We start from the raw sequence: 23,860 nt of genomic DNA, 5'->3' as shown, positions 1-23,860 counted from the left end.
TAGAAAACAGCATAAAAATTATAAAAATAAAACAGCAAAATAAAAGAGGGAAAAGGGCAGGAAAAACAAATAGAGAGCAAAATCCCTTCCATGGAGCAAATAAAAATTGTGACCACATTGCTAGGGGTAAAGATAACGTGTGTAATGAGACAATTATATGAACAAGTGAAGAGTTCAAAGCAGAAATACAAGAGCTCAGGGAAGAGATACTAAGACAAGCAAAAAGATAAAATATAAGCTGACAAAACTCACAAAAGAAGCAAAACAAAAGTAGCAAAAAGGAGCCTGGACACTGTGAAATACTCATTCTAGGATAATGTGGAGGAGTTAAAAAGGATTAAAGAAAGAACTAATGGTTCTCCTTTACTTTTCATGTCTATTCTGCAGAGAAGCTCATATTCCAGGGGAAAAATTTATGCAGTATGACCAACCACAAGACATATACTAATATAAAGTAACTGGTATTTAAATATAAAGAAAAGGGGACTTCGGGTATCAAGGATACAAAATAATAAGTAATAATAATAATAAAATAAATAAGTAAATCGAGACACCTGAAAAAAGCGGAAAATATCAGAGTGGCCTCACACAGTAACATTCAACCATTTCATCCCGGAAGCTAATGGAGCAAAGAGAATGACACATAAATTTTACACTCTGACAAATGGTATTAAAGCATAAAGAGAAAAGGAAAACATCTTTTCAACATTCAAGAATAAGCCCTGCTTGAAGGCATTATTAAAGAATAAACTTTAGACAACCAAAAAATAAATGGGAAATCTATAGTAAAAGGCGATGGTTGAATACGTTTACCTGTAAAACTAAATTTTTAAAAATGTGGGAATGATGGTTCAGAGCAGAATGTAAATGCACTAAATGACACAATTAGCAAAAATTGGGGTTGGATAGAGGAGAGATGGGAAATCATGAAAGTATACTATATTTTTTCATCTTTTTCCAGCCATGGTTCATGAAATATTTAAGTGTGATAGAACTGCTAAGGTAAACACACTAGGAAATAACCAAAACTGCATGGTGGAGAGATTAAAGGGAGAGGGGAGGAAGACTCATGCATGGGTATACACTAATTTTACGATTTCTCACAAGAGGAGATCAACAGATACCATCTAAAAATCTAAGATTTAGTATCTTATATGAAATTATACTCATTAAGCTCGGAACAAAATACACATATTCAAAATTATCAAAAAAACACATAAGCAGGAAATCAATGAAAACAGATCACACAGTGAGAATTAAAAAAGAAAGAAAGCAATGATAACTGAAAACATAGCATAAACCATCAGAACGAAGATATATCTCTCATGTCTATCACTGCACATGGCAAAACTCATCTATGAGAAGGAGAAGACTCTCCCATTAAACACTGATGGTCAACTGATTTACAATCGTACTTACACTGTGGGTAGTGGTTTGCCTGCAAACTTAATTGACATTCTTTTATTTCAGTCTTAGCTAATTGATAGTGGCAAATAAAAGCAATTAATTTGCGTTTATTTGATGATTAATGAAGCTCAATGCTTGTCTCATGCTTATCAGTCTTTTATATTATTTTGGGCATTATCTAGACCATTGCTTCCCATCTCATTCATAGTAAAAGTTAAAGTTCTTAAATTGGCCTTCAAGGCCCTGTGGGATCAAACAGTCTGCTTCCTATGTGCCCTTATCGCTAAACTCTCCTTCTTGGTCTCATTTGCTGGTTCCTTCCCATCTCTCTGACCTCTAGATATTAGAGTGCTTTAGGGCCCAGAATTCAGATCATTTATCTATCTGTATTCACTTCCTGGGTAACTTCAATTTTGTGGCTTAAAAATACCATCTATATGCCCACATCCCTCAAACTTATATCTCTATCTTGGACCTCCCACCACCCTGCCAGACCTCCAACCACCCTGCCGGGCCTCCCACCACCCCTGCTCTTGAACCCAGCCTCATGTGTCTAACTACCTACCCCATATCTCAGTGTGGGGTTCAAGGCAATGTAAGGCCTGGCACACCTTGCTCCTTATCCCTTCTGACCATGCCACCCTCTCCCTAACTGACTGCTCAATGAGATATTGCCCAGACATCTAAGAAGTACATTATATGCGTCCTTCCCGTGTGATCCTGAAAAAAACTGAAATCCCTTTATACCCTCAAAACTCACAATCTCTGCATTATTTTTATCCATAGCACATGTTATCATCTTATACATTTTATAGATGGATACATGAATGACAGTAGATGATAGACAGGAGGATAGAGAGAAAACATTTATATAATATTATATGTCCAAGCACTGTTTTAGTGCTTTACACACAGCATTAACAAATGTAATCCTTGCAGCAGCCCATGAAGTAGATACTACAATTATCCCCTTTCAATGAATGAGTCAAATGAAGCACACACATAGCTAAGTGTAGCAGGCCAGGGTCTCAATAAATTCTGGCCATTGGGCTCCAAACTATGTGTTCTTAACCACTACACTTCACAGCTTTCATATCTATATATATGTGGACATACCTATCATATACATAAATATTTTTGTTGTCTCCTCCATTAGCGTTCAAGCTCCACCAAGGCAGGAAGTTTGTTGTGCTCCTTGTCTTATCTCCAGCAACTAGAACACCACGTCTGACAACTAGCAGTCAATCAATAAAACTTTATTGAATAAATATCTTAGGCTGGGTTCTCTAGAGAAGCAAAACCAGTAAAGTGTATAAATACATATAGAGAGGAATTTATATCAAGGAAATGGCTCACATGATTGTAGAGGCTAGAATGTCCCAAGTCCATGGATCAGGATAGAGGCTTCTCCTGACTCACACAGCCGCGGGGGCTGGTGAACCCAAGATCGGCAGGTCAGAGATCAGGGTTCTTGCTCACAGGCTGTGAAGATCAACGAATCTCAAGATTGGCAGATAAGCTGATAGCTAAAGTCCCAAGAACCAAAGGTCAGACAAACAGGAGGCAGCCACAGGATCCAGAATGAGCAAAAAGCCAGAACATCTGCTTATATTCAGATGCAGCCACGTACCCAAGGAAACTTCCTTTCAACTTATCAGCTACTCACAGCAGATCCCATCATGGGAGTGATCACATATAAACACTAAGAATCATGGCCCAGCCAAGCTGACACAAATCTTAATCATCACAGTCCACTCCTTGTCAACTTGGCACATGTACACATCTCCTTAAACCATACATAGTCTCTGAATAAAGACAATTATAAAGTCATACTTGTGCCTAACATGATATAACTAACACGTGTACAACTGAAAAGGCACTAGCCCCGTTTACATCTTATATTTTATAAATGAAGAAAACAAAAATATCTCATGTACACATACAAAGCAGAAATACTCATAACAATTACAGTCCTCCTTTCTGCAACTGGTCACGTAGCTGTAACTGGTATTTAGAACTACCTTCTTCCACTGCCCATTCTGTATTCCCTTTGCCCTCAGCAAGCAGCTCAGCTGGTCGTGGTTCTTTGCCTGGTAGGTGACCCAAACCTTCATTCCCGAAGGGACTGGTTCATTAGTTGTCATATCGGAATTGAGTTGCTGTAGTTTCCCATTGACTTTAATCACAGGGCATGGTAGTACTAACAAATGCCCTAAGGGATCTCCTGCATTCCAGACATACTCTTCTTTACCTCCATTATGTAGTATCAATCCAATTTCCTCTTGGTAATCAGGATCAATCAAACCAGCCAATATGGTAACTCCCTTCTTCGCCTGTTGATCCAGAGGCATAAGGAACCCAAAGTGGCCAGGTGGCATTCTTAGCTTCCAGTTCAATGGAATAAGTGACGTGTCTCCTGGTGGGAGGATTCCTCCCTTTGGAGCTAAGACCTCTAGACATGCAGAGCATAAGGTCGCAGGGACAGGAAGCAAAAATCTTGTGAGTGGGTCACTAGGGGTAATAGTGAGTGGTGCCACTCCTATTTCCACCCTTGATTCCTGGACTCGTGAATCCCGGCTATAGGAGAAACAGGACCATACACTGGACACTGGTTTAGAGCATATACCACCTCCTGGAGAACACTGCCCCAAACCTGCAAGGCATAGCTGGTGCTGTAATTGTGTCTTTAGAAGGCCATTCTATTGTTCTATCAAGCCAGGTGCTTCAGGATGATGGGAAACATGGTAAGACCAGTGAATTCCATGAGCATGGGCCCACTGTCACACTTAATTTGAAGTGAGTCCCTTGATCAGAGGCAAAGCTGTGTGGGATACCATGACGGTGAATAAGGCATTCTGTAAGCTCATGGATGGTAGTTTTGGCAGAAGCACTGCATGCGGGGAAGGCAACATATCCAGAGTAAGTGTCTATTTCAGTAAGGACAAAACGCTGCCCTTTCCATGATGGAAGTGGTCCAATGTAATCAACTTTCCACCAGGTTGCTGGCTGATCACCTCAAGGGATGGTGCCATATCAGAGACTCAGTGCTAGTCTCTGCTGCCGGCAGACTGGGCACACAGCAGTGGCTGTAGCCAAGTCAGCCTTGGTGAGTGGAAGTCCATGTTGCTGGGCCCATGCATAACCTCTGTCCCTGCCACCACAGCCACTTTCTTCATGAGACCATTGAGCAATGACAGGAGTAACTGGGGAAAGAAGATGACAGGTTTCCACAGAACACATCATCCTATCCATTTGATTGTTAAAATCATCCTCTGCTGAGGTTACCCTTTGATGAGCATTCACATGAGACACAAATACCTTCACTTCTTTGGCCCATTCAGAGAGGTCTATCCACATACCTCTTCCTCATAAATCCTTGTCTCCAATTTTCCAATTATGTTCCTTCCAAGTCCCTGACCATCCAGCCAAAAGATTGGCCACAGTCCATGAATCAGTATACAATTGCACATCTTGCCATTTCTCCTTCCAAGCAAAGTGAAAAAGCGGGTGCACTGCTCGAAGTTCTGCCCATTGAGAAGATTTCTCTTCACCACTGTCCTTCAGGGAGGTCCCAGAAAGGGGCTGCAGTGCTGCCACTGTCCACTTTCGAGTGGTGCCTGCATATCTTGCAGAACCATCTGTAAATCAGGCACGAGTTTTCTCTCCTTCAGTCAACTGATCATAAGGAACTCCCCATGAGGCCATAGGCACAGACTGGGAGATGGAAGGTAATGTGACACGAGTGGAGACCATGGGCATTTGGGCCACTTCCTCATTCAACTTACTTGTGCCTTCAGGTCCTGCTCGGGCCCAATCTTGTATATACCACTTCCATTTAATGATGGAATGCTGCTGTGCATGTCCAACTTTATGACTCTGTGGATCAGACAACACCCAGTTGATGATGGCCAGCTCAGGCCGCATGGTGACTTGGTGTCCCATGGTTAAGCATTCAGTCTCCACTAAGGCCCAGTAACAAGTCAAAAGCTATTTCTCAAAAGGAGAGTAGTTATCTGCAGAGGATGGCAGGGCTTTCCTCCAAAATCCTAAGGGTCTGTGGTGTGATTCACCAATAGGGGCCTGCCAAAGACTCCAAACAGCATCTCTATCTGCAACTGACACTTTAGGCTCCATTGGATCAGCCAGATTGTATGGCCCAAGTAGCAGAGCGGCTTGCACAGCAGCCTGAACCTGTTGAAGAGCCTTCTCTTGTTCTGGGCCCCACTCAAAACTAGCAACTTTTCAAGTCACTTGATAAATAGGCTGGAGTAGCACACCCAAATGAGGAAAATGTTGCCTCCAAAATCCAAAGAGGCCCACTAGGCGTTATGTCTCCTTTTTAGTTGTGGGAGCAGGCAGGTGCAATAACTTATCCTTCACTTTAGAAGGAACATCTCGACATGCCCCACACCACTGGACCCCTAGAAATTTCACTGAGGTGGAAGGTGTCTGGATTTTTGAGGGATTAATTTCCCACCCTCTAGCATGCAGAAGTTTTACCAGTAAGTCCAGAGTGATTGACACATCTTCCTGACTAGGTCCAATCAGCATAATATCATCAATGTAATGGACCAGTGTGATGTCTTGTGGAAGGGAAAGGCCATCAAGGTCCCTGCGGACTAAATTATGACATAGGGCCGGAGAGTTGATGTAGCCCTGAGGTAGGCAAGTGAAGGTGTACTGCTGGCACTGCCAGCTGAAGGCAAACTGCTTCTGATGGTCCTTCAAAACAGGTATGGAGAAAAAGACATTAGCCAGGTCAAAAGCTGTATACCAGGTACCAGGAGATGTATTAATTTGCTCAAGCAATGAAACTACATCTGGAACAGCAGCTGCAATTGGAGTCACCACCTGGTTAAGTTTTTGATAATCTACTGTCATTCTCCAAGATCCATCTGTTTTTTGCACAGGCCAAAGAGGCGAGTTGAATGGGGATGTGGTGGAAATCACCACCCCTGTATCCTTCAAGTCCTTGATGGTAGCAGTAATCTCTGCAATCCCTCTAGGAACGCAGTATTGCTTTTGGTTTACTATTTTCCTAGGTAGGGGCAGTTCTAATGGCTTCCACTTGGCTTTTCCTACCATAATAGTCCTTAGTCTATTTGTCAGGGCTCCAATGTGGGCGTTATGCCAGTTGCTGAGTATATCTATTCCAATTATGCATTCTGGAACAGGGGAAAATCACTACAGGATGGGTTTGGGGACCCACCGGACCTACTGTGAGATGGACATGAGCCAAGACTCCATTAATAACCTGACCTCCATATGCCCCCACTCTGACTGGTGGGTCACAGTGACGTTTTGGGTCTCCTGGAATTAGTGTCAGTTCAGAGTCAGTATCCAGTAATTCCTGAAAAGTCTGATTATTTACTTTTCCCCAATGAATAGTCACTCTTGTAAAAGCCCGTAGATCCCTTTGGGGAAGGCTAGGAGAGAGATTAACAGTAAAAATTTTTGGCAGTGTATTGGAGTCCTTCCTGAAGGGGACCCAGACGCCCCTTCATTCAAGGAGTTTTGGGTCTTTAAACTCACTAAAATCTGGGAATTGATTGAGGGACCCTGACTCTCTATTCTGGCAATTTGAGTTAGACTGCTGTTCACCTGACCTAGAATTCATCCATTTGTACAGATCAAGTAAATATTTAGCAGATTTTCTATCTATTTCACTTCTAGGGACACCATGACTAAGTAGCCAATGCCATAAGTTCATACGAGTCAGACTCTTCTGATTACTGCTTTGACTCTGCTGTCCATTACTGTAACCACGTCCACCTTGTCTTTGTCAATTGAGTGGAGCCATTGTAGTCAGGTGTCTTAATTCACTTAGGGTAGTTACCACTGTCAAATCTGATTTACATAAAATAGCAATCATAGCAGTCTTCCAGGATGCTGGAGCCCCCTTCACAAATTTGTTCCTCACAGTTGTGGTAAAAGGTGTGTCCCCTGGGCATGCCATGTGTGGATCTGTGAGTCTAACCTGATAAATCCACTCTAGCATGCCAATTTCCCTAAGCCTTTGGATACTTTCTTCCAGTATACCAAGGCAGGTCTAGTACTTCAACTTGATTTAGTGTAGATCACCTCAAGCCATGGATTAGCAGTGCCCTCTTTACTGCTAGAAGCAGAGTCATCAACATCTTTAAGACTAACCAGACTTGAGAATCAACTTAGAAAACTCATCATTACAATTTTGTTTCTCTAGAATCACTCTCAGTACCAAATGTCTTATGCTGGGTTCTCTAGAGGAGCAAAACCAATAAAGCACATAAACATATATAGAGAAAGATTTATATCAAGGAAATGGCTCACGTGATTGTAGAGACTAGAACGTCCCAAGTCTGTGGATCAGGACAGAGGCTTCTCCTGATTCACGTAGCCACAGGGGCTGGCGAACCCAAGACCGACAGGTCAGAGAGCAGGGCTCCTGCTCACAGGCTGTGAAGATCGACGAATCTCAAGATTGTCAGATAAGCTGATAGCTCAAGTCCCAAGAACCGGAGTCAGACAGACAGGAATCAACCACAGGATTCAGAGTGAGCAAAAACCCTGAACGTCGCTTATATTCGGATGCAGCCACACACCCAAGGAAACTCACTTTCAACTGATTGGCTACTCACAGCAGATCCCATCATGGGAGTGATCACATATAAACACTGAGAATCATGGCCCAGCCAAGCTGACACATAATCTTAACCATCACAATAAACAAACCTCATATCCCTTTCAAACAAAAGAAAAACTAATGCCAATTAAAGGAAAAAACTTCTGTTTGCCTCTAGTATAATAAATCATGTTTCAGAATAGTAAAAAAAAAAAAAAAGTCTGGATATCTGCCTGCAGCATTATAAAAAACTTTACCAACACAAGGAAAAAATGAAAAAAAATGAACATTTTGAATTCAAAGTCATATTTTCTCTGAAACAATTTTGCAATGGCTGTCATCATATACAGTATTAACATTAACAAAAGAACAATCATATTGGTAAATTCTTAAATCATCCTTCTGCTCCTACTTTAAAAATTTTAACTAGAAAGAAAAGATAATAAGGTCTGGAACCAGAATCGGAACAATGGATAATGAAACACTTGAGAAATTACTAAGGGTGACATTAGCAGATGCTGTGGATTTATTTAATTTGGTGACATAGACTGACTTCCAGGTTTCAACCTTGAGTGAACTGCTACAGTGTAGAATCACCAACAGTGTCAGGTCCAAGGGAAATGTGTTGATTTCATTCTACTTGTGGAACTCTTATGTTGAGATGGCTATTAGGTATCTAAGTCTGTAGCACGTGGGAGAGGTCACAGCTCATTGACTGGAGACTTACAGGACATAGAGATGGTACTCAGAGCCATGCGATCACCAAGGAAGTAAGTACTGGGTGCAAAAAGAAGGCCAAGAGCAGTGCCAAGTACAGTGTATTTTGTATTATATGTGTTCAGTAAATTCTTGTGAATAAGAGAACGGCAAGGTCATTGACCTGCCAAGACCTAGGGAAAAAAAAAATTCTGAGATTCTGGCTTTTAATTGAGTTGAGAAACAGAAATTTTTCAAGCCGCACAGAGGTCCTTCCACAGGGGCTGTAGCCCTAGAGAGAGAGAGGGGCATCACCCCCAGTTCCACATCTCCCCAGCCTGGGGGAAAGCAGCCTGATTTTCTTAGCAGGCAGCTGACTTCACCTACGCATCCTCCCTCTACCACTGATGGGCCTTTCTGTACTTACCTGAATGAAGATATATTCATCTTGCACAACCAGGGAGCTGATGTCAATGGAACGAGCAAAGGGCCCACTCCGAGTAGTCTCGGCACATTCCTGGATCCTGCAGGTGAGGTAGTGAGCATCTGAAATGGGACGGCAAGGGGACACTAAGACACAGAGGGAAATGGTGAGCATAGCTCTCATCAGCACACAAAGCTCCACCTCGTGGGGAATCAACGATTTAATTGAAAATAACACTAAGATTTCATTTTGTTGTCCACAAAATTGGTAATAATTTCAAAGAATGGAAATATTTAGTTAAGGACTATAGGGTCCCTATGAGTTGGAACTGACTCTATGGCAATGGGTTTGGTTTTTGGTTTTTTTATTCAACTCCATAACCAAGGGTTTGGTTTTTTGGTTTGATTGGCAAAGGGGTAAATTGTTAGAGCTTTTTGTAAGAAAAAATTTGAAATATCTGTCAGAGTTTTAAATGTGCCTATTTTCTACCCAGTAACTCTAATTCAAGGGAAATTTTCTAAAGAAATACTCATGTATTTTCAGAAAAGGGCAAGGGCAAAGATTTCATTGTGACATTCTTCATAACAGTGAAACATTGGAAACAGACTAAACATCCATGAATTAAGGAACATTTAAATAAACGAAGTATATCCATATTACAGAATACTACGGTGCAATTAAAAAAGAATCCAGTACGTACATATGCATCAACATGGTAATGTCTCCAAGATGCATTGTTCTGCAACTATTTTTATTATTTAGCACTATAATCTGCTCCCATAAAGATTACAGACTAGGAAACCTCATGGCGCAGTTCTACTCTGTCGCTGAGTCGATTCCGACTCATAGGCACACACCAACATAGTATAATTGAAGTCCCTGGGTGCCGCAAACTGTTAAAACGCTTGACTGCTAATCAAAAGCTTGAAGGTTTGAGTCCACCCAGTGGTGCCTCAGAAGAAAGGCCTGGGAATCTACTAACGAAAAATCAGCCATTGAAAACCCTATGGAGCACAGTTCTATCTGATGTACACAGGGTCACCATGAGTCAAGATCGACTCAATGACAACTGATTATACAGTAAAACCAGCGCAAGTCAGAACCCGTGTAAGGAGGAAACCTGTCAGCGAATGAAAACTCAACTACTTTCCACTAAAACAAGCGATAGGAAAGTGGTAAGACTGCATCCTGTCAAAGGCAGAAAACTGGCGAGACCCAGAAAAACAAAGCAGTCCTGTCTAGTTCTGGCTCTCAGTTTTCACTGTAGTATCATTCAATTTATATTAAAATAAAACCTTGTCTTTGTAAATATATAGGTTTGTGTCCTAAATGCACAGAAAAGAAAGGTTACAAAGATACACATAAAAATTAGCTATGATTACTTTTCGGAACAGGAGTGGACTAAGCAGATAGAGCTGAAGTGGGGCATTTGCTTTTCGCGTTACATATGTCTTTACTGTTTTTACAACAATAATGTATTCTCTTCTTACTTGTGTGATCTGAAAAGTTTTTTTTAAAGATCTCAGCAGTTGAATCCCCCTGAAGCAACCCGTAAAAGTAAGGCAGCAGCTGTAGCTGACTGGGGAATTCTTGTCTCAGAAAGGCCTTCTGACTATGTCGCAGGCTGGTTCAAAAAAAGATCATCCATTCTGTTAGTTGCTCCTTTAAGAAAACCTACAGGTGAGTCTCTGTGAAAAAGCCACTGTACAACTTTGAGTAAACAAGTTATTCATTTAATTGAGTTTAAAATAAATGGTCAAAATAAAAAGTAGAGATCAGTTCAAGATTAAAAGCAGAGAAATCTTTGCCATAATCTAAAACTGCAGCATTATTACGTATATCTCTGTGATGCAGTTGTTACCGTGTGTGTGTGTGTGTGTGTGTGTGTGCGTGCGTGCGTGCACAGGTGTCAGTGGGTATAGGAGGTATAGAGAATATAGTGGAGGGGGCAGAGAAAAATAAAGGTAAAAGGATTAAATAAGCAAAATGTTTATAATGACTCAGTTTACAACAAGGGTTCTTTAAATTTTTCCTAACTATTTATTTAAGCAATTAATTGACTGACTCAACAGACATTTTGTTGGTGTTGGGCATTGTTCGGGTGCTCAGAATACAGTGATAAATGAGACAGAGCTTCTCTAACACTACCTGCTGTCCAGAAACGAACTTACTCATATTATCTGTAGCTATCCATTACACACATTTATTTAAAACCATGATGCTAATCTAATAAAGAAACAGATCTGGGTAGGAAAGGAATAAATGACTTCAGTATTTGCTATATACCTAATTCTCTACTATCCATGTTTAAATAAATCTATTTGCTTTGCTAACCATAAGCCAAACATGTCCAACATTGATTCTGTTCTCTCAGTCAACAGTCTTATCTGCCCAGTGTCTCAAGCTCCTTAATGTTGCTTTCTTCTGCATCCTACACAATCCAGTTGGTTTCTAAGCCTCGACGATTCTGCCTCTGAAGTGTTTCTAGAGCCTCTCTTCTTCTCTGTGGTACCTCTGCCACATGCCTGGGTCAAGTCCTTCTCATCTGCCTGGCCTGCTGCGTCCATCTCACAACTAGCATTCATGTGGATAATGGACTGGAACTCAACAGCCCTGAGACAAATAGTAACCCTCCCAACTCAAAACCATCAACAGTTCCCAGTACCCTGGGACAAAGCCCATATATCTTACTATAGAATAGAAGGCCTTTATAGAATAGAAGGAAGAAATGCCTGGTGATCTACTTGGCCAATGCAAACCCTATAGATCATAACATAGTGGTCCCCTATGGACCCTATGGTGCATGGTATTGCCATGAGTCGGGGGCTGACTCAGTAACAGCCAACAACAACAATGTTCTGTTTTATTGTGGAGACTCAAAGGGCCATGATATCACAGGTCCTACTAGTAAAGTCAAGGAGCCCTGGTAGCTCAGAAGTTAAGAGTTCGGCTGCTAACCCAAAGGTCGGCGGTTTGAACCCACCAGCCACTCTGTAGAAGAAAGATGTGGCAATCTGCTTCCATGAAGATTTACAGCCTTGGAAACACCATGGGGGAAGTTCTGCTTTGTCTTATAGAGTCTCTATGAGTTGGAATCATCTTGATGGCAACAGACAACTATTAAAATTGTGTTCTGGATTTATATCAATGTTTACTTGAAGTACTACTGGAGTTCAGACAAGAAAAAAGGTGTGCCTGAGCTGGAATAATGAAGGGGGGTGTCATGGATTGAATTATGTCCCCCAAAAAATGTGTGCATCAATTTTGCTGGGCCATGATTCCCAGCATTGTGTGGTTGTTCTCCATTTTATATAAAAGAGGATTAGGGTGGGATTGTAAGCACTGTTACCCAGGTCACATCCCTGATCCAAAGTAAAGGGAGTTTCTCTGGGGTGTGGCCTGCACCACATTTTATCTCTCAAGAGATAAAAAAGGAAATGTAGGAGACAGAAAGAGGACCTTAAACCACCAAGAAAGCAGTGCCAGGGGCAGAGCGCATCCTTTGGACCTGAGGTCCCTGTGCAGAGAAGCTCCTAGTCCAAGGGAACACGGATGAGAAGGCCAACAGAGAAAGAAAGTCTTCCCCTGGAGCCGACACCCTGAATTTGGACTTTTAGCCTACTAGACTGTGAGAAAATAAATTTCTCTTTGTTAAAGCCATTCACTCGTGGTATTTCTGTTACAGCAGCACGAGATAACTAAGATGGGGGTTTCAAGGTGGAAGCAGTACTTGAGTTCAGCCTGGATGGGGAAGTGTGATGGGAATTCCTGAACAAGGGAGTGAAATTGCACGTGATCTTTCATGTCGGTGACGCTCATGGAAGGCACTACATGATTACATGTTAATTGGTTGACTTTGATTAATCCTTGTTCTTGAAGTTCTATTTTCTATCATCTCCTTTAAATTAGCCTCAAATGGAACTAGAAAGGCCAGATCAGAATGAAGATCTCATTTGGATATCTGTATAGCAAAACCAGAGAGAGAGTTCCCAAATGCATGGGAACTGCCCTCATGATTAATAGTATTTCAAAATGTGAAATGTCTTTCTAATGAGCTGGTGCAGTCACTGCTCTGCTTACAAAAACTAAAAATCTAAGCTTTGTTCCCTGCATCATGAAGAAAGTGGTCTGCTCGATAACCTTGGAAATATCTGGCCCTGTTTCAAACTAGCTCTATTGCTGGAAGGATCCCCCAGGAAGGCAATAACATATCCCAAGTAGGGCCAGTTCTGTGCCTTCTCACCCTGCAGATGTTGGACCAAGATCTCCTATGTTGGACCATGGAGAGAAGGGGTGGCCTCCGACTGACTCACTTTCTTTTTTATTGGGCGAAGGTTCATGGAGAAGCTGTAGGTGTCAGTCGCTGTCTGTAATGCCAGGAGGCAGAGAATACAAGACACAGTTCTTGCCCTCAGAAGATTCCTGGGCCAACGAGGGAGACAAGATGTTCACAAGTGAACATACCTGGCACCTGTGCTAGAGTAGAAACTGCTCAGAGAGCCGAGGAACATGGAAGGAGAGATAAGGCACTCTGACATCCTTAGCCTTCTTTTTCTTTCAAGAGGTTGCATTTCTGCCAGGAGTTTTGTAGGGTTTAGGGAGGAAGCTTCTAACTTTCTCCATTAAGCAAGGCAAGCTTTCATTTGTATCAACAAGTTTTACCTTAAACTCCAGAGTTCCTCGCTCTGCCAAACCTTCCTATGGGCAGAATACTGTTTTAGTTATCTTTGTTTCTCCCTGTGAGCTGACATTATAAAGCCTCAGTAAATGCTAGTTAAATTGAATTAAATTACATTAAAAGCCTACACATATTTGTTACGTTGAATTATATTGTAACTTGTGATTATGTCTTTTGCCTTTGAGATTATTAAATATTCAAATATTCTATTTGTCATGCCCCTTGCCACTGCAGAGGGGAAAAAAAAAAAAAAACTTCCCCAAATTCACTCAACTTCCATCCCTTTGGGTAATATACAGATTGTCAAAAACTGAAGAACTAAATTAAAATTGTGAACAAAAAGCAAATTCAGCTCTTCAGGTTTTATCTTAGAGAAATACCCAGGAGCTATTTATTTTAAATAACAACATTAACTCTCAAACGCAAAAAAGTAAAAACAAGCAGATTCCAAGAAACTCTGAAGAGTTATTTAACTTCCATATGCCCCCCTTTCCTTGTTTAGGGAGCGTAGTAACCTATTTACAGGCCTAGAGAAAGAACAATGGAAGGGATATTCCCATAAATGCCTAAATACTACTGCAGGGATATTCCCATAAATGCCTAAATAGTACTTGAGGCATGTTGTTGTTGGGTGCTGCTGAGTTGATTCTGACTCAGAGAGACTCTATATGACAGAGTAGAACTTCCCCATAGGGTTTCCTAGGCTGTAATTTTTATGGGATCAGATCATCAGGTCTTTTCTCCTGTGGAGCTGCTTGCTGATGGGTTTTAATCACTTACCTTTCAGTTAGTAGCTGAGTGCTTAACCATTATACCACCAAGGCTCCTGACTTGAGGCATCAGAACAAAAACCCGTTGTCATTGAGTTGATTCTGACTCATAGAGACCCTATAGAACAGAGTAGAACTGCCCCATAGGGTTTCCAAGGAGTGGCTGGTGGATTTGAACGGCCAATCTTTTGGTTAGCAGCCGAGCTCTTAACCACTGTGTCACCAGGGCTTTGACTTGAGAACCCCCCCCCAAAAAAAAAAAAAACCAACAACAAATCCGTTGCCATCGAGTCGATTCCGACTCACAGCGACCCTATAGGACAGAGTAGAACTGCCCCACAGGGTTTCCAAAGAGCACCTGGTGGATTCGAACCGCCGACCTTTTGGTTAGCAGCCAAATTCTTAACCACTAGGCCACCAGGGTTTCTACTTGAGACACAGTAAGTGCTAAAAACAAACAAAGCAAGTTAGCTTTCATTCCTTTCTATCGGGCTTCTGGATTTAGAATTTTGTGAAACTTCTAACCGCCCACAGGAGAATTCCAGTGGCCCCTGCCTTCTAGTGGCATAAGAAGGAATCTGGCAAAGTTACAGACACTTAGAAATCATGGTGACCGTGAATATCTTAGGAATCCTCACACTCTATTCACTCAACATGACAAATAAACTGCCCCTAATTACGGTAACTTGATAATAATGATAATGAGGATAGCACGAAGTGACATTTTTGTTTTGTTTTGATTGTACTTTAGATGGTTTACAGAACAAATAGCTTCTCATTAAACAGTTAGTACACATATTGTTTTATGACAATGGTTAACAACCCCACAACACATCAACACTGTCCCTTCTTAACCTTAGGTTCCCTATTACCAGCTTTCCTATCCCCTCCTGCCTTCTAGTCCTTGTCCCTGTGAAGTGACATTTTTGAATGCTCACTCTGTCAGCCGGCGTTTTAGAAACTGCATGCATTAACTGAATTAATTTTTGCAATAGCTCAATAAGGTATTACTTTTATTATCATCCCCATTTTGTTATTAAGTAACTTGCGTAAGTTCCACATCCCTAGGAGGTGTCAGAGCTGGGATTTGACTGAGGCAATTTGACACCAGAATCTGTGATCCTCACCATTATGTATCTGAAACATGGAAAGACAGTCAGGCTGAGAATCAGAACAAACTCCACATTCGGATTCAGTCCCTGTTACTGGCTATGTGACCTCAGGCAAGTTGTTACACATTTTGGTACCATTTGTACAGTGATGCAATTTGAAAGTCTCTCATCTGCTTTGATTTCTTTTTTTAAACTCTGGAAACCTTTTATCAAAGACAATCGTCTATCTGCAATATATAAAATGGATTTAAGTGTACCTGTTCTAGTTGAACAGAAGGCAGGGGGCCTGAGTCCCATTGACTTCTTTCTCTTTCTCTTCATCTTGGCTCTGAGGTCTTAGACAGCTGCTAGAGCTCTGAGTTACACAGTTTGAACACCACTCAATTAGTGATCCGAGATTCTTTAAGAGCCAATATTCTATGCATCTAGAGCCTCCAGTTTAGGCTGGAAGGCCAATCGTTTCCCCTTGTGCACCAACTCCATTTGATTACTTATGACTGCTCAGGATGTTCTCTTAAAAAGTAGTGGACTTCATCTTGGCTTATTGAGAAAGTGCACCAATTGATTAATGAGGGTCGATGATGGCATGCAGATGAGGAATGTATGCTATGGGGTTTTTGATTCTAGAAATTTCAGGGATATCTAGATGTTTAAAGACATCTTGCCCACTTCTAGGGTCACTCATTACAGTGTCCCCATAAGGCCTCCATCTGGATTGTGCTGGAGAATTTCCAACTAAAGGGGGTAACACTACTTCACAAAGCAGCCTGTGTCATTTCTGGATACTCTTGACTGTTACTGAACTGAAATCTGCCTCATTATAAATTTTACTGTACATTAAGATCTTTATTAGCCAACTGATGAAATAAAAACAAACTATAAAAAATATTTTTTATATTTGTTAGTGTTTTCAGATATGTAAAGACTAGATGAGGGATCACAGAAAGATTAAGAGATTTGTCCAAGGTCAAACAGCTTCTAAATAACAGAGTTAATTCTCTAACTCAACTCTTAGGACACCAAGTTAATGCTCTTTCTATCAACACTCAACTGCCTCCTGAATAGAGGGAGGGAGGGAGGGAGGGTGAGGGTAAGGGTGTGGGTGTGGGTGTGGGTGTGGGTGTGGGTGTGTGACAGAGAGAGAGAGAAAGAGCAAGACAGAGAAAGAGAGAGAAAGAGAAACAGAGACAGAGACAGAGAGAACACAGGGGGCCTTTAGAGAAAGACAATTTCCAGAAAAGAATGGAGAAAAGGCAATTTGAATCCTGAATCTCATGGCAGAAACAGGCTTCGTACTATTGTTAACCAAACTGATTGGCTCTGACATGTTTAAACTCTACCAGGAGAAGAGATAATTCCCTGATTTTTAGCTTAATCTGGAAGTTTGACTCCTAAAAAAATGGACCAGGAATAGGCCACAATGGAGATTCCTATATCTAAACAAGAAATGGGACCAGCTTATACTGGGTTTGCTCCAGGGTGTCAGAGCCAGGTTTCTAGATAGGTACAAAATGATAATTTATCAGTCAGGTACTGTGTAAGATGTACATAGTTGAACAATGTACAACCCCTTGCCTATCGAGTCAATTCCAACTCATAGCAACCCTATAGGACAGAGTAGAACTGCACCATAAGGTTTCCAAGGCTGTAATCTCTACGGAATCAGACTGCTACATCTTTCTCCTGCGTAGCAGCTGATAGGTTCCAATTGCTGACCTTTCGGTTAGCAGCCGAGAAGTTAACCACTGTGCCACCAGGGCACCTGAACAACATGTAAGAGTGCCATGTGTTTGAAATTTCGAGGTTCCACCACTAGAACAGAGACCCCTGTTTGCACGAACAATGTAGGTCTTCTACATCACTGTATCCCCAGGGCCTAGAGAAATGCCTGGCACACAGTTGGCCATCCCTAAACATTTGCTGAATTAAAAAATAAATACTTTCGAAAATAATTGCCCAGTTACTTATTTTGGTAAGCTAGTATCTAAACACTCCATTTTTTAAAAGCAGGCAGTCTCTGCAATTGACCATGTGAATTCACAATGCCATAATGAGCTCTGGACACCCCTATTCAAATTCTACTGAAAATACCAAGAAATTACGAAGAGGAGTCTCAAAACTCATCACATTAACTCACATTCCCCGAAAATTCATTCCTGAGGGTTTATAGCAATGAAACACATCTCCCTCTGGACTGGCAGTCTCTCCCCTACTCTAGTAAATAAGGATGAATATGGCAGTAATGGAGCTCAGGGCTTTTCATCTTCCCAAACTATTAAAATGCAAATTAGGGGAAGAAAGACCCTTGGCCAGATCTCCCTGGGCCTAGCTGGGCACATTGAGTGGTACTTACATCCATCGTTTGTCCGCACCTCCATATGCACCAGGTCTGCCTCCTTATCCAAACCGGCCACCGACCTGGAGAAGGAGGAGAGAGACAGAGACTCAGTGGTCACAGGGATGGAAGATAACCAAGTGGGAAGACTCAGTGGCCAACCATTACCCAAAATCCACTTTCTCAAGAGGGATTGCTCTGTACTGTGGGGTCTGACAATATGGCCACCGGCGACCCCACAGTGGCAAATGCCCCCAGTAACTGTCACCATTAATGGCTGCAAAGCCATGAGTCCTGTAGCGATGCCAGTGACTCTCCAAAAAAGGAAAAGAAAGAACATAAACTAGGACAGAGTTCAAAGCAGGCAATGCTGGTCCAAACCCATCCCTGCCCCTTCCCCACCTCCGCATACCGCCCTATTTTCTTCCACTCCTCCACCTTGCCACCCTCGATCGCTTCCACCACTTCCTCCCCTCTGCCCTCCCACTTAAAGTGGCTACTCCCCCGCTCCATGCTGTTGACGGGGAGGTGCTTTAGTCTCAGTTTTGGCTTCAAGCCACTCCTGCCCTCCTGAGTTTCATCCTTTCTACCCATCTTTCCTCCTGCCTTACTAATTCTAAGACTCTCTGCCCATTACCCTTATTTAGCAACAAACATTCAAAACCTGGCCTGACAAGGATGAAATTCTTCAGGTGGGTGGGGTGGAAAATCTTCAAGGTTTGTGGCCCACAGCTGGAAGAAGGCCAAGAATTCCTACCAACCAATCCTGTGGGCCTCTGACCATTCACAGGTGAAGTCCCAGCCAGCCAACTCTTGCATTAGATATCTGGGCCAGAGTTAGACTCAGAAAATGAGCAGAAAGAGCCAACACATACATTCATACATGCATGCACTAAAGATCACACAATCTGCAACATTTGGCAAGCTCTTTGATTCTTTTTCACAGTCTGTTTACTCTTATTTTAAATGTAATTCCAATGAGATTGGTTTTCTGGTTTTCCAGTCTTTAAAAGAGAAAAAGCAGCAAGTTAGAAAGAAGAAGCAGAATTAAAAATGCAAGACGTAACAGCAGATACCAGAAAGAAAAATAGAAAATCTATGAAATGCAGATCTAAGAACTCAAAACCCAATTGTCCCCACCGTTAATCCCTTCACTTCTCAATAGCCCTGAAGGCATTCCTGTACCATTCCATGTCTGACATTAATGCTGAGAGACTAAAAATAAAGAAAAAAGGGAACAGGGGGCTATTGGTATCCAAACAGAGTAAGCAACTGTTTGAGAAATAGTTTAAAAAACTAGGGTTGCAAATGACATATTTTAGAATTGTTGTTGTTGTTAGGTGCTGTCGAGTCAATTCTGACTCACAGCAACCGTATGTATAACAGAACAAAAACAACGCCCGGTCCTGTGCCATCCTCACAATCGTTGTTACGTCTTCCAACCGGAGGGGCTCATCTTCTGGCACTGTATTAGACAATGTTCCGCTGCTATTCATAAGGTTTTCACTGGCTAATTCTTTTCAGAAGTAGACTGCTGGATCCTTCTTCCTAGTCTGTCTTAGTCTGGAAGCTCAGCTGAAACCTGTCCACCATGGGTGACCATGTTGGTATTTGAATACCTGCAGCATACCTTCCAGCATCACAGCAACACGCAAGCCCTACAGTACGACAAACTGACAGATGCATGGAAGTATTTTAGAAAAGACAATACTAAAGAAATTGATAAAATGATTACTTCTTTAAAGGCTACACTTCAGTTACCTAAAAATTTCACTTATATAAAACACTTTTTTTTCCCCAAAGAAGCTGAATAAATGAGGCTCTACTCAAATGATATTTTTCCCTCATAATCATTAATATAATATCTTTTAATTTTGATCATCTTTATTTGATCCTAACAGCAAACTCCTAAGGTAAGGAGAGCAGACATCAGTACCTATATTTGACTGAAGGGGAAACCGAGGCACAAGGAAATTGGTAATTCCAGGGAGTAGGCCAGAGCCACACAGATGCCCTGACTCCCCAGCCTGGAGCAGTAGTATCCCTCGGGGCTTCTCTCCCTCTGCTTGCACTGTCGTTCATACCTAACCTTCTCTGACCTTATTTCTCCTTCAGCTAATTCTCATTCCTTCAGTAGCCCTCCTGGATTCCCTCGTTTCACTGAAAGGCCACTTCTCTACTCCTATAGCATCTTTACCATCCAAACCAAACCAAACCCATTGCTGTCAAGTCGATTCTGACTCATATCGACCCTATAGGACAGAGAAGAACTGCCCTATAGGGTTTCCAAGGCTGTAAATCTTTATGGAAGCAGACTGCCACATCTTTCTCCTGCCAAGTAGCTGGTGGGTTCAAATTGCCACTGGTGAGTTCAGTTACCAACTGAGCGCTTAACTACTGTGCAACCAGGGCTCCTTGTGTCTTCCCTACTTGGATATAGATCCTAAAGAGGAGGACCCTGTCATATTTATCTTTGAATTCTTGGCACCTATGAGCCTAGCACATAGTAAGTGCTGCCTATATGTTAGTGAATTAAAATATTATCGAGCTTATAAATAACCCCACCCACCTTCGATAATGCCAAAATTCAATGTCAAAGTCACTCGAAGGGACACAGACAGGGCTAAGGGCAGCAGCAGGGACTGCATGGTCTATACGGACACCATCCCTGCTCTGCAGCCTCCTCATTTCCTTATAAACAAGCTGGTGTTCTCAGGATTAGCAATGTCTCAGCTGTTACTCTTCCACACTCCCCCATGGTCACTCGCAGGTAGCATGGACAGAACTGAAACCATAATAAAGCTTGACCGCACTCTATTAATACTATACTTTATTAACAAAAGAAACCCTGGTGGTGCAGCAGTTAACTGCTCAACTGCTAACTGAAAGGTCAGCAGTTCAAACCTACCAGCTGCTCCACAGGAGAAAGATGTGGCAGTCTTCTTCTGTAAAGATTTACAGCCTTGGAAACCCTACAGAGAATATCTACTCTCTCCTACAGGGTCGATATGAGTCAGAATCGACTCAAAGGCAACGGGTTTTATTAACAAAAGAAGGTAAGTCCTTGCCTCTTACAAGCTTAAAACAAGGCAAACAACACAGATAAAAACAAGCAGAGAAACTATCACCAGGTCAGAACTGTAAGTAGAAATGTTTCCAGCATGAGAGGAAGATCAGGTCTGAAAGAACGATATGGATCTACAGAGAGAAAGAGATCTGGCGGTGTGACAGAGAGTCTACTCCAATCCTGAGGCCCTGTTCTTCTTCATATAGTCCAGATTCTCGGATTATTTGTTCAGCATACAGATTGAATAGGTATGGTGAAAGGATACAACCCTGACACACACCTTTCCTAATTTTAAACCATGCAGTATCCCCGTGTTCTGTTCCAACAACTGCCTCTTGATTTATGTACAGGTTTCTCAGGAGCACAATTAAGTGTTCTGGAATTCCCATTCTTCACAATGTTATCCATAATCTGTTATGATCCACACAGTCAAATACCTTTGCATAGTCAATAAAACACAGGTAAACATCTTTTGGTATTCTCTGCTTTCAGTCAAGATCCACCTGACATCAGCAATGATATCCCTGGTTCCAAGTCCTCTTCTGAATTGGCTTGAATTTGTGACACTTCCCTTCGATATACTGCTGCAGCCACTTCAGAACGATTTTCAGCAAAAGTTTACTTGCATGTGACATTAATGACATTGTTTGATAATTTCCACATTCAGCTGGAGCACCTTTCCTGGGAATAAGCATAAATATGGATCTCTTCCAGTCAGTTGGCCAGGTAGCTGTCTTCCAAATTTCTTGGCATAGATGAGTGAGCACTTCCAGTGCTGCATCCATTTGTTGAAACACCTCAACTGGTATTCTGTCAATTCCTGGAGCCTTGTTTTTTCTTTTTGCCAATGTCTTCAGTGCAGCTTGGACTTCTTCCTTCAGTACCATTGGTTCCTGATCATTTGCTACCTCCTGAAATGGTTGAACATCGACCAATTCTTTTTGGTACAGTAACTCTGTGTACTCCTTCCATCTTCTTTTGATTGGTTCCTGCATCGTTTAATACTTTCCCGGTAGAAATTTTTCAATATTGCAACTTGAGGCTTGAATTTTTTCTTCAGTTCTTTGAGCTTGAGAAATGCCAAGCATGTTCTTCCCTTTTGGTTTTCTACCTCTAGGTCTTTGCACATGTCATAATAATACTTTACTTTGTCTTCTCAAGCTGCCTTTTGAAACTGTTTAGCTCTTTTACTTCATCATTTCTACTTCTCGCTTTAGCTACTTGATGTTCAAGAGCAAGTTTCAGAGTCTCTTTTAACATCCATTTTGGTCTTTTGTTCCTGTCTTTTTAATGACCTCTTGCTTTCTTCATGTATGATGTCCTTGATGTCATTCCACAATTCGTCTGGTGTTCGGTCATTAGTATTCAACACATCAAATCTATTCTTGAGATGGTTTCTAAATCAGGTGGGATATGCTCAAGGTCATTCTTTGGCTCTCGTGGACTTGTTCTAATTTTCCTCAGTTTCAACTTGAACTTGCATATGAGCAATTGATGGTCGGCCCCTGGCCTTGTTCTGGTTGATAGTATTGAGCTTTTCCATCATCTCCTTCCACAGATGTAGTCGATTTGATTCCCGTGTATTCCATCTGGCAAGGTCCACGTGTATAGTCGCCATTTATGTCGATGAAAAACGGTATTTGCAACGAAGAAGTCATTGGTCCTGTAAAATTCTATCATGTGATCTCTGGCATCATTTCTATCACCAAGGCCACATTTTCCAACTACTAATCCTTCTTTATCTCCAACTTTCATCTTTCAATCACTGGTAATTATCAATGCATCCTGACTGCATATTTGATCAATTTCAGACTGCAAAAGTTCGTAAAAATCTTTAATTTCTTCATCTTTGGCCTTAGTGGTTGGTACATAAATTTAAATAATAGTTGTATTAACTGGTCTTCCTTGTAGGAGTATGCGTACTATCACTGACAGTCTTGTACTTCTGGATAGATGTTGAAATGTTCTTTTTGACGATGAATGCAATGTCATTACTCTTCAATCTCTCATTCCCGGCATAGTAGACCATATGATCTTCCGATTCAAAATGGCCAATACCAGTCCATCTCAGCTCACTAATGCCTAGGATATTGATGTTTATGTGTTCTATTTCATTTTTTATGATTTCCAATTTTCCTAGATTCATACTTCGTACATTCTGCATTTCAATTATTAATGGTTGTTTGCAGCTGTTTCTTCTCATTTTGAGTCGTATCACATCAGCAAAGGAAGGTCCTGGAAGCTTGACTCTATCCATGTCATTAAGGTCAACTCTACTTTCAGTAGGCAGCTCTTCCCCAGTCATCTTTTGAGTGCCTTCCAACCTGAGGGGCTCATCTTCCGGCACTGTATCAGACAATGTTCTACTGCTATTCGTAAGGTTTTCACTGGCTAATTCTTTTCAGAAGTAGACTGCCGGGTCTGTCTTAGTCTGGAAGCTCAGCTGACACTGTCTGCCATGGGTGACCCTGCTGGTATTTGAATACCTGTGGCATAGCGTCCAGCATCACAGCAACACACAAGCCCCCACAGTACAACAAACTGATAGACGCACAATCTCAAAAGGTTTTGCTAGATAGTATATCAACATTATACACTACATCATATATTGTCAATAAGCATTTGTTTAATGAATGATTATAACACTTTCATTCAGTCAGACTTCCTAAGGCCAGAAATCATGTCTTAAATTTGTCTCTTAACTCCCTTAGCCCCTATGTGTAAGTCCGGAACACATACTTGGGCCTCAAAGACGAACCTTTTTTTTTTT

At 41.6% G+C, this 23,860-nt stretch overlaps 1 protein-coding gene across 1 annotated transcript in view; it reads right to left on the bottom strand.

The window, feature by feature from the left end:
• SORCS3 (sortilin related VPS10 domain containing receptor 3) overlaps positions 1-23,860 on the bottom strand; it is a 665,571-nt gene that overhangs the window by 146,561 nt on the left and 495,150 nt on the right. Inside the window, exons 6-7 of the mRNA XM_004370120.1 lie at positions 18,042-18,106; positions 9,132-9,250 (exon numbers count right to left, since the gene is read on the bottom strand). Coding sequence (XP_004370177.1) covers positions 9,132-9,250; positions 18,042-18,106 — 184 coding nt within the window. The remainder of the gene's footprint in view (positions 1-9,131; positions 9,251-18,041; positions 18,107-23,860) is intronic.

Source organism: Trichechus manatus, unplaced genomic scaffold (genome assembly GCF_000243295.1).
Source record: "Trichechus manatus latirostris isolate Lorelei unplaced genomic scaffold, TriManLat1.0 scaffold00007, whole genome shotgun sequence".
NCBI lineage: Eukaryota > Metazoa > Chordata > Mammalia > Sirenia > Trichechidae > Trichechus > Trichechus manatus.
This window is presented reverse-complemented; position numbering and strand designations above follow the sequence as displayed.